Raw genomic sequence first — 18,209 nt, 5'->3', positions numbered from 1 at the left:
TGGAAGGCACAGCAGATGTGTGCAACTTTATTAAGGCCCCAGAACAAAGAAGGAAAAGTATCAATACTTGTGTTTCTGTGATCATCTTTTTGTTACCGCTTTAGCCAAGTGCTAATCATTTATTCCAGCCGTAGTTTCATTTGACTTAACTTTGTTGTCACAGTGTGGGCTAATGGTTGGTTGCTGTGTCATCTTCTACCTCAAGCTTTCCAAAAGCCTAAAATAGGGGGCTTTCAGGGTGGAGCTAAAAGTATTATATGAGAAAGGTGATTGGTTATATTTGCTTTTCCACCTTCAAATGATAATAATTTACAGCTATGCCTCTAGCCCTGCAGTTACTACGATCGTACCCTTTTAATGTCCTTACATTTGTGAGGCATTGCTGAGGGATAAAAGATTTCCCATCTTGCTTTGCTCCCCGTGTGAGCTGTTACTAATGACAAATGATTTGGGGGCAGTGAGTCGAGAAGGACACAGATGACAAACCTATGAATTTCTAAAGTGCGCTTCTCTAAGAGATGTCTGATCAGCAGTTTAATATTACGTGTGGTGAGAAATAATTCAATCAGATTAAAAACTAAGTAATGGAATATGTATGAAATAAAAGGTTCTTGCATAGGAGTGGTTTTACTTTCGTAAATACCATGGGGTTTAAAGAAACCAAAATGACCCATCACGGAAGTGAATTATTCAAAATATATTGGCTCCTTTTCCTATTGTGTTTTTAGATGGGTAAGATAAATAATAATTTAAATACTTCTTGGGCTGGAACTTTTCTGCTAAAGACAATTTTTAAAAAAGCAAGCTTTTCATGGAAGCATTGTAAAACCGTAATGAGCATCCAAATAATGGCCTGAATGCCATAAGCCACAAGCAGAGAAAGCTCCAGGCCTATTGCTGAACTGAATTCTGAAAGTTGGCTGTCAAGCAAGACGTGAGTTGATGAATGGGTGGACCTAGTGGTAGTGTTAAAGCAGGATCACCAACCTCTTATGAAATGGGGCATACTGGGCTGCACTTAAAATGGTGGGAATTGGGAGAAGGTGAGATAACTCCTATGTTGTGCTAATAGAACTGCCTCATCTCACATAAATAAATGGAAGAATCTACAGTTTCTATTGGACGTTAATTTTATAGTGTTATGTTTTTCTTCACTTTATGCTTGCAAAGTACTTACTTTAAAAGAGTGCTTCTTGGATTTAATTTAATAAGCTGCACAAGAAATGCTGGTGTAAGTTTTCTGTGGCTAATGTGTTTCTTGGTCAGGAACATTAAGAGCACAGGCTCACAGCTTCTGAGCATGCTTATTGTGGTCTGATTTGTACCCTTAAGGCTCTGTTTGGTTTTGTGACCCAGGGACGCGTTGGCCACAGTGGGCATGCATTGGAGCAGAGTTTGGTTGTTTTCCTTTTCAACAACTGCTATTTAAGTAGCCTTCCATCTGAATAAAATTGTTTAGTGTGGCTGCTGAACAAGAAACACAAAGAAACTCTGGCGCATATGTTTAATTGGTGCTTGCATACCTTTTGGTCCACTCCACTTGCCTGTTGCATTTTAATTTTTGTAACTAGCCTTCAGTTTCATGTCTCTTTTAAAAGCTGGATATACAAAGAACAACAGAATTCATCCTAGTTCGGGTTTTTACACAAACAAAGCAGCACATCATCTGATAGGCCTCATTTGTTTGGTCATTATGTTATCTAAAATATGAATGTTATAAAAGGGTGGTATATTTGTTAGACATCGCCCTGCTTTTTGGATGATATAGGCATTTTTCATTGCTAGGAAGCTTACAATATAAATCAGATAAAATGCATCACTCCATTACCTTCCTCTGCTAATGTGGTAACACATTTCTGGTGCTACTTGGCGAGTTTTCCTGTGTTCCCCTGCTTACCAAATACAGCACTGTCATTTTGGAAAGAGATTGTTGACTTAACTATTCTTTGTCTACTGTAGCACAGAGATACTGCTGATAGTCCAGGAACAAGCCTGGTACAGTGGTACCTTGGGTTACATATGCTTCAGGTTACACACTCTGCTAACCCAGAAATAGTGCTTCAGGTTAAGAACTTTGCTTCAGGATAAGAACAGAAATTGGGCTCCAGTGGTGCGGCAGCAGCAGGAGGCCCCATTAGCTAAAGTGGTGCTTCAGGTTAAGAACAGTTTCAGGTTAAGTACGGACCTCTGGAACGAATTAAGTACTTAACCTGAAGTACCACTGTATAGCAAGGGAAGACCTAAAAAAATAAATAAAAATGAGCAATATTGACTGAAACAGCAGTCACTGTATACTCCATGCATTTGTGTGACAGCTGTCATGTATGCAGAGCCGTTGATCTGTCTCAGGTTCTGCTTATCACCACTTACCCCAGTTGTTGCCATGCCTTTGTTTCTACCAAGACAACAACAATGAATCCCATGAAATGGATTTTTTAAAAATAGGTTTTTCCTCAAAACAGTAGATTTGTCTGTTTTTGCTTGTGGTAAATTTCCTCGTATATTTCAAATTAAAGTCAAATCTAATATAAAAGGAATTATTTGCAATGTCTCTTTGCAGTGTATCCTGACATCTGCACCATCAGCCTGGTGGCTGTCAGTGACCTCAAGAAGCATGCAGACAGGTTAGCTTTCTGGGATGATGTGTATGGCTTCAACATGTCCTGCATGAAGAAGGCTGTCATTCCAGAAGCTGTTGTGGAAGTGTTAGATCCAGGCACGCTTATATCTGAAGCTTGTGTCATCAAGGTACTGTACCAAATAATGTAAATTTCTAGAAAAGAATGTATAATTGTTAACACAGTGCAAGCTGTTCTTACATATAATATGTTTTATTTCCCCCTAGCCATTCAGTGTTAATAAATTATGGAGTCCGTGATACTAATATTTTGGAATTTGCTCACATCTTTATGGATTTTGCAGCCTTCTCGTAGTAGTTTTTCTCTCTTCTTTCCCACCACAAAACTAATAAAGACAGAAATAAAATAAGGAGGTGTAATGGCTACCTGCCCATTGTTCATTCAACATCTATACGTCAAAAGTGATGTGCAGTTCTCTGTTGGTTCCATCTGGAACCTGTTAAATGTCTCAAGAGGCTGTCTTTAAAACTTAACTCCAATTTCTGCTTGTCTCTCCATCTTTTATTTTCTCCACCTGGTCATGCTCTGTCTCTGGTATGCTTAATTATAGGCTTTGGAGCTGCATTAATTATATTGTAATTAATTATGCTATAATTATTAGTTATATTGTTTGCTAAAATCATTGAATATTTGCATATTCAGTGTTATGAACGAAGTCTGAGTGCTAAAGAGTATTTTCATTTCATTTATTACACCTTTCCTCAAAGGACTTTAGAGTGACATACATAATTTTTCCTCACAATACCCTGAGAGTCGGACTGGGCTGAGAGACAATGACTGACTGATCTGAACCCTGGTCTTCAGGTCCTAGTGCAACACTAACAAGTACACCACACCATTAATGGTAGAAGAAACGAGATGATTGGTTAAGAAGTATATTGCTTTCCATGTAAACATACTGTATTTTTCGCCCCATAGGACGCACCGGCCCATAAGGCGCACCTAGTTTTTTGGCGGGGAAATAAAGGGCTTCCCCCGACCCCAGCCCCCAGAACAGGCAGCTCTCCACAAGCTGTGGGAGCCCAGCGCCGGGCTCCCACCGCTTGCGGACAGCTGCGCAAAGCTTGAAGCCTGGGCGCACTGAGCTCAGCGCGCCCAGGCTTCAGCATGCAGGCAACTCTCCGCAAGCCGTGGGAGCCCAGCGCCAGGCTCCCACGGCTTGCGGAGAGGTGCGCGAAGCTTGAAGCCTGGGCGCACTGAGCTCAGTGCGCCCCAGGCTTCGGCATGCAGGCAACTCTCCGCAAGTCATGGGAGCCCAGCGCTGGGCTCCCACGGCTTGCGGAGAGCTGCGCGAAGCCTGGAGAGCGAGAGGGGTCGGTGCGCACCGACCTCTCTCGCTCTCCAGGCTTCAGCGAAAGCCTGCATTCGCCCCATAGGATGCACACACATTTCCCCTTCATTTTTGGAGGGGAAAAAGTACGTTCTATAGGGCGAAAAATACGGTATATTGTAGCACCTCTGTAAATAAGATTAGAGAAAATCACACAAACATTGCTGCATGTACCACTTAGGTGTGCTTAACTGAAGCAATTGGGGGGAAGTTCCTTTCTAATCCCCTCCCCTTTTTAACTATTATCTGAAAAGGCAATCTTATATTTTCATAAGAACAGCATTGTTGCTGTGTGAAATTGAATGCATTCAATGCTCTGATAATGTACAACCCTAGACCAACAGCCTCGTTTCCCCCTCCCATCTAGAGCACAATAGGCTACATTCCTCTTAAAAAGAGAAAATATTTATTACGCAAAATTATTCAACCACAATTTTAATTAGTAACACCTCCCTCTAAATGTTGCGCAGTGGTACCTTGGTACTCAAACTTAATCCATTCCGGAAGTCCGTTCCAAAACCAAGGCACACTTTCCCACAGAAAGTAATGCAAAATGGATTAATCCATTACAGACTTTTAAAAACAACCCCTAAAACAGCAATTTAACATGAATTTTGCTGTCTAACGACACAGTTGATCCATAAAATGAAAGCAGTAAACAATGTACTGCAGTCACACAGTCAATCAGTAGCTGAACTGGGTTCACACAGTCACAAAACAAAACAAAAAAGCTGCAAAAACAAAAATGCAAAATAAATAGCAAAAACAGACAGACCTCAGCGTAATACTCAAAACAGAAGTGTGGCACTCAAATAGAGCACATTCGGCTTCCGAAAAAGGTTTGCAAACCGGAACACTTACTTCCAGGTTTGCAGTGTTTGGGTTCCAAGTCGTTTGAGTACCAAGGTGTTTGAGAACCAAGGTACCACTGTATAGTAGCCCTCATTGCCTTAGATTTGTTCCTGGAGAAAAATAGGGCTCCTGTAGTTCAGGCTCCCTGTGCATCTCTAAAAGATTTAAAAGAGTGACAAGCCTGTTTTGGTTATGACTACTTTGAGATGCTGTTGTTGCCTAACAACCTACTTTTACATTGCAGGCTGGAAAATAATTGCTTGAGTGGAATTGATAGATAAAACTTCCAAATAAGTCTTTAAATGTTGACTATCCATTTTTCTGTATAAGATGTAGTAAAATTAATGAATTCACTAAGAATGTCATCCTGAGTAAACAACCAAAATCAATAATTGTTCCATAAAGCTGATGATTTTCAAATATTGAGGAAATTATAAAAATGTACCTAGTTAATCATATGATGACTAAGAATGTATATGTTTCACCTCTGAATCTGGCATTTATTACCCTGAGTAATGGTTTTGTCATACTCCACTCAGCCTCGTGAAAATCTGACAGCTTCTGTGTCAAATTTTGACTTTTAAAGGGATTTCTTTTCTGTAAGACGAGCAGTTACTAATAGTCCTATTCAGTAACCCCTTTGTTTAGAAAAGTCACATCCCAGTTTCAAGAATTTCTCATAAGGCATCAAAAATAATATAAAGTTGTGCAAACATATAGCAGTAATGTATTAAATGTTCCAGAGTAACACAGAAAATCATACCAAATAGTCATAGATGTAATAGTGTGACCCAGCAACTGATAAAACATACAGCTAGCCCAAAATTACAAAGGTAGTCAACAGTAGGAAACAAGCCCATATATGAGCCTTTATTTTAAAAAATATGCAAGCCTTCAGACATTTCCAAGAACTCTGTAGTGTTGTGACCTGACAGTCCAGTTGGCAATGAATTCCACAGCCGTGGGGCTGCCACAGAGAATGCTCTCAGCTTTGTAGCCACTGGATTTCACCACTCCTGATGGTGGACAAACAAGAATGGCTGAGCAACAGAAGGTGTTTAAATGTCCCTCATTGGCTGACATGATTATGACACCATAGCTCTGCAGTATTCCTTTGTTTGCCTTTTCCAAGGTTAGTAAAATGATGGAGTTGCCTTTCATATCCCTACCATTATCCAGGATATGGAACATACATTATATTTGCATATTATTCAATTGGCCAAGAAGGGTTAAAGAAATTACAGACAAATGTACCAATTTTGATTTTTAACAAAAGAAGGTGGTGTGTGTGTGAGAGAGAGATGTCCAGTCATAAATGGACTTGCGAGTCCTGCTGGGAGCCCAGTTGCTGTTCAGGAGTCTTTCTCAAATAAATAAGTATCCAAATAAAAGGATGGGTGAACAAATATGTGTGAAAACACTATGTGGGAATATGTAGGGATTAAAGCTAGACTGTTGCTGTAAATCTGAGGATTGTGCCTCACCTTGATTTGATTTTCATGTGCCCTATTATTAGGACTCTGATGATGCCATATATAAGACTCATCAAGCCATGAAATATGCGAATCCACCTTCAGCTTAGAATTGCTTTACATATGATATATCTTCAATAAATATCAGTTTTATATAGGAACTTGTATGTACTTGACATAGAGAGCTCATTTTCCTGCCGCTTAGGACTTCACATATAAGCCCATTTTTTTCTGAATGGAAGCATTATCCCTATGAGAAACATATCTCTATAAAAAAAAGCATCCCGACAATTTTAACTTTCTGGTCGTAGGCTGAAGAACATAGAGTCTAACTGCATCCAAGTGAGACTTCAGAGTCCTACCCCCAGTTCATCTTCTGCAAACAGCATTGCAAGCAACTTTTGAACCTTAAGAGTTTCATTTATCATGTGCTTTTAGAAGACTGCAGTTATAAAGCCATTGGGAGTCCTGAGCTTGCACTTAGAGGCTAAACTTTCCAGTTTTTTGCCATATACACCTGGTAGGCAACTAGTTTCCATGTAGGTTGCTTTTGAGAATAAGCTTTATTTCAGGTCTATTATACAGAGATGATTAAAACAGTCTCCATAGATTCCACGCAGATACTAGGCTTCTGCTTTGTTCTCACACAAGACTCTGTACTTTCTTGCAGCGGATCGATTGCCATGTTGTATCCGTTTCAGAACTGAATTTTTCATCAGACTTCACTCTGAGAGTAACAAAGACTTCCGTGTGTACGGTAAATATTTTATTTCAGCATTTCTAGGGGTTTGATTGCCACGCTTTTGAAACCTTTGGTCAAAGCCTTCATTTGCAAACTAGCTAGCTATGGACCATGGCTACGGGATTAAATGTTGGCATTACCTGATAGCCATTGGTGTATTGCAATCTTGTCCAGCAGTGTCTCCCATCTTGTATAATGTGTTCCTTACACCAGCAGTTATGCCATTCCTCTTAAGTCCTCTCTCTTTGGGGCCAGCCATGTAGAACGTTATTCCCCCTTTATTCCTGATGTAGATCTTCACTCAACCGTTCTGCGCTGGCAGAAGAGGGGCACCAATTTGTTTCTCTTTCACCTCCCCTTTTTTTTTACATTCTAATACTTTTTTACTCTTTTTCCTGTGTAAGCTTGTTTCACCATTCCTTCCTTTCCACTTGCCACAAGCTTATCTGCTATCTCCTTTTAACAATTTATCCTCCACCCACCTTCTGAATTCTTTGTGACCCCTTTCATATGGAGTTTCTCCCTTTCTCACTATGAATTGTAATTTTTACACCCACTTTTCCAGTAAAGCGGTTTCTACATATAGCCTTCACATATATCATTGCTTGTATCTTCCTGTTTATTTGTGTGGGTTTGGGGTATGGGTTGTAACTTCATTTCCGAACCAAAGCATGTATTTGTTGCTTTTTATATACACTTGTGTTCTCCAGTCTTAAAAATATAGTGATACAGGTGAAATGTTTGGTTTGGAAGTTTCTAGTTTTGGATCAGAGATTTGTGGTGTTGCGCAAAAAAACAAAGCACTTTGTCAAGTATTGCGTACTTCATCATGTAAGATTATTGACATCTTATGACCAGAATTTCCACTCCTTTTGTGATGGAGTATAGCAGTTTAGTTAGAGGCTGACAGTCCATCCATCACATCAGGCTGCCTAACCTTGCAGTAAATGAACAATAAATCCATTATATGTATTGGAGATTTTGAAGATGGTTTAATAGTGTATTTCTTCAGCTGGACAAATATTCACCTTTGATTTTCTGTATGTAGAATTTTAGTTTGGCTTCAGATACAAGAATAAAGGTTTAATGTCATAGCATTTTTGGTCTTAAAACTAATGTGGCTGTTTTTCCCCTTTGAGGAAAGATGGGTTAGAGTCCCAGTTCAGAGTCAAACTACATCAACAGAAGTGTCCAGATCAAGCGAAGTAGTTCCACTCTATTATGCCTTGCTCAGGCCACACTTGGAATACTGTGTCTAGTTATTGACACTATGTGTGTTTTCTGTTTGATTTAGTCCAGAAACTTAAGGGAAGAGGAAGTTGAGCGTTGTTCTTCAAGGCAATATTTCTATTTTTAGAACCATTTGGGGAGAGTTCCAATCAACCCACGTTGCTACTATAAATTCCTTAGCTTTACATCGGGATATTTATGAGCCAGACACATTCTACAACAATGGAAAGTAGACTTTGGCATATACCTAGAGATTCATGTTCAGCCACTCTTAAAACTTTAATATACAGTCACTGACCCAGGTTTGCAGGTCACTGTGAAATTCCTACCCATCTTGGAACAGGCAGCTATTAACATTTTAACACTCCCTCCCTCTTCATAAATCTGCCTGTTCTCCTCTACCCCCTGCTTTCTCATGACCCAAACACCTGCCATTTGCAATGGAGCTCTAGGCCGCCATTATTGTGGGCCTGATCCTCTGTGCCATTCCCCAATCCTTATATGTCAACTTCCCATCTCTATCATAGATACAAGCAAAGTGTAAGATGTGTGTTTAGGCAAAGTGGGTTGTGAAGCCTGTAAACAATTTTACTCAAAATAACCATTTCAGATTTCTGTAAATAATTGTATTTTGGCTGTTCAAGCCATACAACCATTTTATTCTTCAGTGTCTTTTTGGCAATTCATTTCAGACGAAGCTGACCATGTGTATGCATGTTCTCACCATAGGCCAATTTCAAATTTCACATATATAAGGAAACGGGTGGCCCGTCCCATTTCACCACCTGAGGTGAAATGGGAATGTGCCTCCCCCTGCCACACCATGCCTCACATGAGAGGGGGAACATTCCTCAATGCTTCAATGCCCGGGGCAGAGAAGATGAGCGGCACTGTCATGCGCTGGAATGCTCCCGGGAAGAGGGAGCATTCTGCAAGCAGTTGAACAGGCAGGGCACCGCCTCTTGTGCTTCCACCACTTTACCCAACCTCATGGGCTCTGTAAGCAGAGAGCAGAAATACAAGCACACCATGTGCATGGATATCTGGTTTTTCCCCTCCAATAGGTACTCTTAAAATGTCTGATAATCAGCTTTAATATATTGCTACATTCACAGAGCTTTTGGGATTAAGCAGGCTAAAAAACTAAATTAAATTGCCCAAGTTTACTTGATTGAAAGCACAGTATACATACTAAAATTAATGAGCTTAATAGATGGTTTCCTCCCTAGCACAAAACTGGTATTGTGAGAAGCTTTTAGTTAATATCAGTTAATAAGTGCAGTATCAATTGCTGTTGATAGGTTCTTGGTGGTGTTAGCCGTCATCTAAAACGTTACTTATTAAGTTTTGCTATATGGCTAAGGCTTCAATCCTCCACCCACTTACCTGGCAGTAAGCCCTGTTGAATATGATGAAATTTACTTCTGAGTGGACATGTAGGGTTCACCCTAAAAGCATGGAATCTGCCTTTGAGGGCCCTTTAAAGACTGCTGAGAGTTCTGCCACATGATTGGCTGGTTTCGGGGTTGGGTGCAGTAAGGATAGGCAATGCAAATTTTAACCCTGCTTTCTCTTCTGATTCAAACTCGGGTGGTTCCACAAATAACTTCTGGCTCATCCACAGAGGAGGTGGTAGATTGGATAACTCCCCAGATATGCAGGAACTTATTTGCTTATAATTTTAAAAGCTAAAGACTGCCATGCTCATTGCTGTCTTGGATGTATTAAATGTTGTTGTGTTATCTAGAGGGAAATGGTGGTGTGAAGAAAACAGGATTAAGCATATATTGATCTCGTTCACCCCCTAACAACTTAACGTTATCCTGGGGGTGGGGTGTTGACGTCAGGGGATGCATGGCACATACTTATGCTGACCCAGTTTTGCACCGAAACTCTCATATACTCTCCAGTGGGAGGAAAAATACCCTCCTACCTCAATCTGTATTGTTGAAATTGTGCGAGCCAGGCAGCTACTAATAGACCCAAATCTCAGGTATCACCACTATAGGTCAATTAGGTTATAGCAATAGACTGCTGACATTTAGAGCTAGGTGAGCAGGAATCCAGTTATCTGGCTGCAAAGTTCAGCAGTTCGCTACTATACCAGGGTGGAGAGAATTTCTCCGCCATTTATTTCCCCTCCATGATCTTTGCAGACCCCAACTTGGAAGTGATGAATGAAAGAGGAACTGCTTTCATCAAGGAATAAAAATCTAATGCTTTGCCATATAAGAAGCAGTTGTACAAGGCTGAAGATGATTTAATTTTCAGACAGTATCAAACTTTGAATAGTATGGTACAAAGACTACTTGAATAATACCTAATGTCCTCGGTTATTCTACTTTTGAGATGGAATGAGGCTTTGTACAGGGTACAATAAACGAAGTAAATTTTCTTCAGTACCCCCCCTCCCCCTTTGAAGAGTAAGGATCATTCAGTAATCTTGAGGTACTGAGTTGTTTTCATTTAAGAAATATCATTTTAAAAACAAAAGTGGTATTTCTGCACCAAGAACATAGTGATTGTCTGTCTCCCTCTCCCTCTCTGCTGCATGGCTTACAAGCATTTCATCTCCATGCTTGGATAAACTCCATCAAAAGCACATTATCCTCCTACTTCTGTGGCCAGCTGCCTAATTGTATCTGCTCTAGCTGCATGCTGTTGGAACACGATACTGACGAGGAACAAAAATGATAAATTACTCCCTGCAGCTGATAGCGATGATGGTAACTTTTAATTTCCTCTCTCCTAAGTGAATTGGTCAAATTGCTTTTAACTGGTTTCACAGGGGTTTGTATAAATCAGACAGGGATTTACAATTGGGAACAGAAGTGTTTTCCCAAAGAAGCGGCGCAGGTAAATGAAGAAGCAGATTTGAGATTTGCTCAAATCTGCGCTTTGCTCTGTTCTTAATAAAAATGAGCCTGAAATACAGGATAACAAATGAGTAAACTGGGGGTGTTTGACCATCTTCAACAGACACTGATTTTTTTTAGAGAGAGAGAGACTGCTTATTTTGTGGTTTCTGTGAATAAAATTGTGCCCCGCTGTGGCAACAGAACAAACAATTAAGGCATAGAGCTGCAATATATTTGATTTGTGTGAGAAATCATGCACACACGGAGAGAGACACAACTTGTACTTGCAGTTCCCAGATTGGTTACATTATGGCTACTGATGTCTGATTATTTACATGTTCCCAGTAATATATTTGGGAGAATTTCTACATTAAGGGAAACTGGCCTGGCTTATATTTCAATGTCAGCTTGGTCTGTGAATTGATTTCACAGGTCTGCATACAGGCTTAATGATCACATTTGCAGCTCTGGTGCTCCTCCTTTCCCCCTCTGCATAGCTGACTTGGTTTATGAGCAGGAGAAATTTGGTGTGAGGTGGGGGTGTTTTTTTGGTGAATTTCTACATCTCATTAACCTCCTTGCTCTTTTTTTGCTTGCCTACTTTTCAAAACAACCGCCTTCCCCTCAACATGCAGAGCAGTTCTGTCTGTTGATGGGATGTTGAGAACAGAAGGCAGAATAATTACTCTACTGCGGTGTATCTTTAACAAAAAGCATCCTTTCGCAGTGCTCAATAGGCCAGATCTTCAGTTATATACGGCCAATCCCATTGTGTTTGCTTTCAATTTCCTACTGGTTACTGTTCAGAGAATAGTGTTTGAATGACTCTAGTGGAGATGCTGGAGTCTATTGTGATTATTTCTCTGGGGGCCTATATATCTGTTGTCAGACGAAGTGCTGTGGTGGGGAAGGAGGTAAAAGCAAGCATAAGTCACTTGCATGTAAAACAAAATAATACCTGAAGTAACTGTTTCTAAGATTCAACACCATTTTCAGTTTTATTGCAGTTTTTATCTTTATATTCTATTTTCTACACTGACCTTTCTGCTTTAACTTAAAAAAAATATATTTTTTATCTTGTCTCAAAGCTGTTCGTATAATGTTGGATAAAAGGTCAAATAAATAAAAATGATTGCTCTGCTAAATTACGAAGCTATCTCATCTCTCAAATGTATATAGCAAGTCTCAGTTAGAATGGTTCTGCAGAAGATGAACTGTGGGGAAGTACACTGGTCTTTCATTCGACAGCCAGTCTGTAATATTAAGAGATAAAAGATATATGCAACTTTTAAGAAGGAAGACAGAATACTAAAGTTGGAGCAATGGTGTAACATTAGTTGTTCAAGCTAGCCTTCCCCTAAATAAAAAACCCCCCAAAGATATTTGGGTCTCCGACTCTGGCTTTGACATACATCAGACAGTTCCACAGCAATTTGCACAGAAAGGGGAAACATGAATAGTAGACATTCAACCAAGTTTTACTCAGAATAGACCTGTTGAAATTAATGGACCTAACTTAGTCATGTTCATTAATTTCAGTGCGTCTACTCTAAGTAAAATATAGTTGAATAACTCTCAATGTGTTTTAAAATTGCCCACTCGTGGTAGGAAAATTAAAACACAGGAGTGTATGCATTGTTTCATGAACAGAAGACAGCTTGCACAATGTATATTTTCCCCTAGAGTCCCCTCCCAGCCTTTCCAGAGACTTGGGAAGACCTAACAGACATTGTGGACGGTGATGTGCAAAGTGCAAGACCTCTGTGCCAGATTTGGGGGAATTCCCTTGCCCCCTGCAGCCCTGTGGAACACAGCCCACAATGTGGGGTGACTCTCTGGAGAGGCTTTTTAGGGGTGGTGGGGAGAGGGAAAGATCTGTTGCATGGCGTGATATAAGGCAGTTTCCCACTTCCTGTATGACAGTAGAGAGCACTGTGCTAATAATGCAAAGGAGGGGAATGCATTTGTTCCATTGCCTGGGGTGATGAGGAAAGAAAGCCAAATAGTTAAAAAGCATAACTTGCTTATTCAGTATTTCTCCACTCACACGATGCTGCTGCTGGATGGAGAAAAGGGAGGAATCTGCAGCCCTGCAGCCCTCTGAAAAACTGCAGTGCAAGGCTGAGGAACCCTCCAGGGCCATGAGATGGGTGGGGTAGGGGGATGGAAAGGGAAGGGGAAAACAGGGGGAAATTGTCTCCCTACCCTTTCTCCAGTGGAAGGCTCTGCTGAATCTGGGCCTCTTTCACTTCATGGGAGGGACACACTGTGGATCCGGCCTGTGGAATATAGAAGCACTGCAGTCCTATGAAGTAGGAGTCCCCTTGTGCTCTGAAATAGGTGCATCATTTTAGTGCTTTGGATTGGGTAGTGCTAGAACATGACTGAACACTAGAACCATTCCAGATTGTTGTATTCACTTATTGGTGTATTCTTGAAGGACCTTGTCACCGTTTGGTGCTTATCAATACCAATTGCAATTTAAAACTTTCCAGTTATTGAGGAAAACTCGTGAACGATGCTTCATTCTTGGTGGCAGTGGGGTGTTTGACAGATGTCCTTCATGAGCAGCCTTTCATCCATGTTCTTGTACAGAGAATGCTGCCCACATGCAGATGCAGATTTCTGTTTGAAAGTTGCATCAGTCAGCAGCAGACAGTGGGGAAAGGAACTATGTGGTGCTCACTAGCCAGGGTTATTTGAGGGAACATTTTAGAGTTTGTATCTATTGAATCCATGCTTATTGGCTGGGGTGGGATTGAGAGCATAATTAGGCTTTGTGGGTGTTTGGCAATATGTAGGCTGCTTTCCATCGTTCTTGCAACTGGAAGATGATCTTAACTGGACTTGTATGTAGCATTTAGCTTCTTGTGGTTTAGGCATGTAGCAAAAACTAGGGAGTGTGCTGTCACAAGAGGTAGCAAGGGCTTTAGAAGAGGATTAGACCAATTCATGGAAGACTACTAACCCTGATGGTTGTGTTTCACTTCCACTGTTGAAGGCGGTATGCATCTGAAAGCCAGTTGCTAGGATCACAAGTGACGAGAGCTCTGTTGCACTCAGGGTCTGCTTGGGGCCTTCCCATGGGCATCTGGTTGTTGAACTAGAAGGGCCTTTGGCCTGACCTTATCCAGAAGCTCTTCTTACTTCCTTCTGATGATCTGATCCATTTTCTGCAACACAGTTTGATGCACCAGAGGCAAGGGCTCTCTTAAAGTAACCAGACAAATGAATGCATGCTTTGGACAGTTTTGGTTGACTTTGGTAGTCTTTTCATTTCTACTTTGATTCTGAGCAGTGTATTTGAGTAGCTCCCCATTCTCCATACCCCGGAAACACAACAATATTGCTTCTATTACAGTAATGAAAATGGAAGGACAAACCTTAACTGAATAAAGGCCACAGCTTTAACCCTTCATACTTGCTGGCCATAAACAACATGTTAAGGAGCCGTTGTATTTGCTTAATGACATCAAGGTGGTTGAGTTTTCAGTTTGTTTTGAATGCCCCTGCCCAAGCAAGAACTGGGTATTACTCAATATATTATTTCCAGCAATTATATTGATGATATCAAGAAACACTTCAAGGATAATGAATGTGAAGATTGCTGACGTTCGTTTATTTCTAAATTGCAGGCAGTTGCTGGATATTTTGATATATGTTTTGAGAAGAATTGCAGTAAAACAGTGAGTACATGTTCAAAATTAATTTAAAGATATATATTTTGTCAGCTTTTTGCCTTAAGGTGTTTTGAAATAAGTCTGTTTTGCTGTTGCAAGCATTTAATGTATGTGTGCTAGATTAATGTAGCATGATATTAAGTCTTGTATGTCATCACAGATTTTTGAACTCTGTCACTGCAGGTATTGTTCTCAACTAGTCCCTGCTGTACCAAAACACACTGGAAGCAAACAGCATTTTTTTTGGAGAACCCAATTTCTGTGGAAGAAGGTACAGTATTTTTCCCCCTAGCTTAATATAATTTCTATAATCCTAGATTCTTCTTGACACACTTTCAGATTTGTTTCAAATGCTGAAAGTAAACACTTGGGAATTTCCTGCACAACATCCAATAATAATTTCCCTCCTGCCTTATACTATATGTGAAAGTTCTTGCTTTTAGTTCACCAAAATAATGTGACTAGAGGCTTACAAGGACTTTGCCTCATGCAGTATTGCATTATGAATGCTCTTTCACTAGATAGATGAATACACATACTCTGCACATAGGCAAGTAGGTAAAAATATTTCTCCCTCATATACTAGCTTTCTACATGCAGGGACTTTTTACATGACAGCAATCAAAACTGCAACCCCTGTCATCTAGCCAGGAGTTGTAAGAGTCCAAGAAAGACTTTGGTACCTTATTTCCCCAATGAGTAGTGATGTTTACATACCATTTCATAATGACTTGTTCGCATTACATGTGCAGAGCAGGTCACTGTTTGCTTAAATCAAATTTGACCAGAATATCGACTTGGCCATATTACTTAACTTGTTTCTTGGTTGAGCATACACTTCATGTACAAGTAGTGTATATTTACAGAGTCTACCCACATTCACACACAAGGAAGAGTGTGTTGGGCCATAACTTCCCAAGGGAGAGAAGGAAAATGCATTCATATGCAGTGGCTTCAGGGGTGGTGAAATATACAATATGCACACACAGTTGTTCTCCATGTGTAGCTTCTGCAGTGGAACTGTGCTTCTGGCCACGCCCCTGATGGTACTGGTTGCACGGCTGGGAAAGCAGCATAGGAGCAGCTGTTCATACGTAGACTTGTCTACTTTATTAAATTTTCCCTCCCTTCCTGCAGAGAGCACTGCAACCAAATGTGGCATGACCAGTGCAGTATTCATGGTCAGGAGCAGAGCCAGCGGTAGACATCCACTGCCCACTTGTCCACATTTAGAATCCGTGCATGAAGAAAGAATTAATAAGGCCACTGTAGCCTCTTAGTGAAGCAGGCCTTAGTTGCTTTTGATCTATGTGTAGTCCAGGGGTAGACAACATGGTTCCCTCCAGATGTACCTGGACCACAGCTCCCATGATGCCTGACCATTTGCCATGCTGGTTGGGGCAAATGGGAGTTGGAATCCAACGACACCTGGAGGGTACCTGATCTAACCTGAAGAACACAAGATTTCCTTTGAGTGTAGTCTCTTGGGCTCCTGAAATGGAGCAAACAGTCCAGGAAGATGCACTTTCATGTATTGAGGCAGGCATACATGGAACTTTCTTTGCCTTTTGCCACAACTCCAAATGTGTGTGCTTGAGTTGGATGTGGCAGTGTTAGGCTCCTAACTAGCTTTTTTCCACAGGTCATTTTAGCTGACCTTTCTTGCTTGTTCTACATTAATAAATGTGCAGTGGCATTTGTCAGAACACGCTTAACATTAAAAAATAGGTGTCTAATCTACTATAAGAACTCTGTTAACTAAGGTCCAGTGACTTTAAGAACAATCTTAGACCCTGAGCATATGGACCTAATAAGTGCATGATCTTTCTATACCAGTGATCACAGTAAATCTGGTTATCAGTATTTCCTTGTCATGTGTTCCGGAATCCGTACATAATTTATTCTCCACCAGAACTTCTGCTTTTGTTTAACCCTTCAGGGTGGAGTTAAAAAGGGAGTGAAGGGGGAAATGGGGGTACAAAGAGGGTTGCAAAAAAGTGGGTGTAGGTGAAAGGGATTGAAGATGAAAGCAGCCATTTCCTCAAAGTCTAATTTCTTCTGATTTTCACCTAAAAACATTCCCAAAACCTCACTAGCCAAACTTCCCTGATAACCTCCCCTTTTCCTTCTGCAAACAAGCAACTTCATTCATTTTTGCACTGTGATACCACTTTCACTCTTCAACCCAATGTCCTTACCCAATTAACCCAAAGCCTCTCTTTTTCACATCCTAGTTTTCCTGTTGGTTCCTAGGAATGCTTCTAAGAACAATTTGTGTACTGGTTTTAGCGTTTCTAAGCTCAAACTGGTATTAGTGTGCTGTTTATAGATTTTAATACTTTTCAGTAAACGTGCTAATTTCCTTTTGAGACAGTAAGGTAGTCTCAAATATTATCAAAAATTAATTCTGATTTATCTCTCTGGTCCCTCTTGGGGTGCCAAACATGGGAATATGTCCAAATCTCAATGTCAAAAGCTCCCTCATATTGCAGGCTTGCATGTAAGCAGCACACTTCATTGCCAGCCCATTCATCAGTAAAGTGTATATATGTCTTTAAAATTTAAAAACAGTGGATGGCATTCATTCATTTCAGTGGGTCTGCTCAGAGTAGGACTTAGTTGAACACAACCCATAGGAAAGAAGAGTGTCAAGGCTACTTCACATATGACTTTTGCAGTAATTGCCCATTTAACAGAATAAATCACGTGACATATACATTAAAAATGTCCATCAGTGTGTACATATTTTCTCCTACCTAGAATATTTAACTACCAAGGCTGAACTGGTCTTCAGAAAAGTGTTTTCCTCTGACGAGTTTTGGCTGCAGTGCTCTGCTGTGTACAACCTTTTAAATTGCTGTGGAAAACAACAAACATTTTATTTTCACTGCAAGGCATTATCAAGAACATAAAATGCAACCATGTGCTGTTTTATTGCTAATGGGTTTTGTGTGGTTTCCCCCCCTCTTTTTTTGGTTCAAGTTAATGGTTTTTCTCCCGTTCAGAGTAAGTCAGTGCAAAATCCTTTTTTTAAGATTTCAAGAAAAGTTATATTAAACATTAGGTTGAGATCGCAGCCTGGTAAGTCAGAGGTGCTCTCAAGCATATCCTTTCTATTTTGGCGAGAAATAAAAAAACTTTTAAGAGCTGGAAGACTTCTAATTTGTGGTAGGCTTCAAAGCTAAAGACAGTTCTTGCATAAAAACACCATTGAGCATTCATGAGGTAGCCTTGTGAAATCTATGGGGCATATCTATGTCAGTCAAGAATGTACTTCAAAAAATGCCCTTCAAAGTAGATAGCTCCCCTTGTCTATAACATATTAAGGCTGCCCTTTCTTCTGTCATTTAGCTATGCAGCAAGGTATTACGAACAAATGGAGCATGGTGACAGCATTCTGTTGTAC

The 18,209-nt window shown here is 40.4% G+C and overlaps 1 protein-coding gene across 1 annotated transcript in view; it reads left to right on the top strand.

Moving 5' to 3' along the window:
- PRMT3 (protein arginine methyltransferase 3) overlaps window positions 1–18,209 on the top strand; it is a 57,964-nt gene that overhangs the window by 32,789 nt on the left and 6,966 nt on the right. Inside the window, exons 12-15 of the mRNA XM_083434612.1 lie at window positions 2,561–2,748; window positions 6,964–7,050; window positions 14,759–14,809; window positions 14,987–15,074. Coding sequence (XP_083290738.1) covers window positions 2,561–2,748; window positions 6,964–7,050; window positions 14,759–14,809; window positions 14,987–15,074 — 414 coding nt within the window. The remainder of the gene's footprint in view (window positions 1–2,560; window positions 2,749–6,963; window positions 7,051–14,758; window positions 14,810–14,986; window positions 15,075–18,209) is intronic.

Source organism: Podarcis tiliguerta (assembly GCF_965153285.1).
Source record: "Podarcis tiliguerta genome assembly, chromosome: 1".
Classification (NCBI taxonomy): Eukaryota; Metazoa; Chordata; class Lepidosauria; order Squamata; family Lacertidae; genus Podarcis; species Podarcis tiliguerta.
Note: the sequence above shows the minus strand (reverse complement) of the source record. Positions and strands in the feature narration are given on the sequence as shown.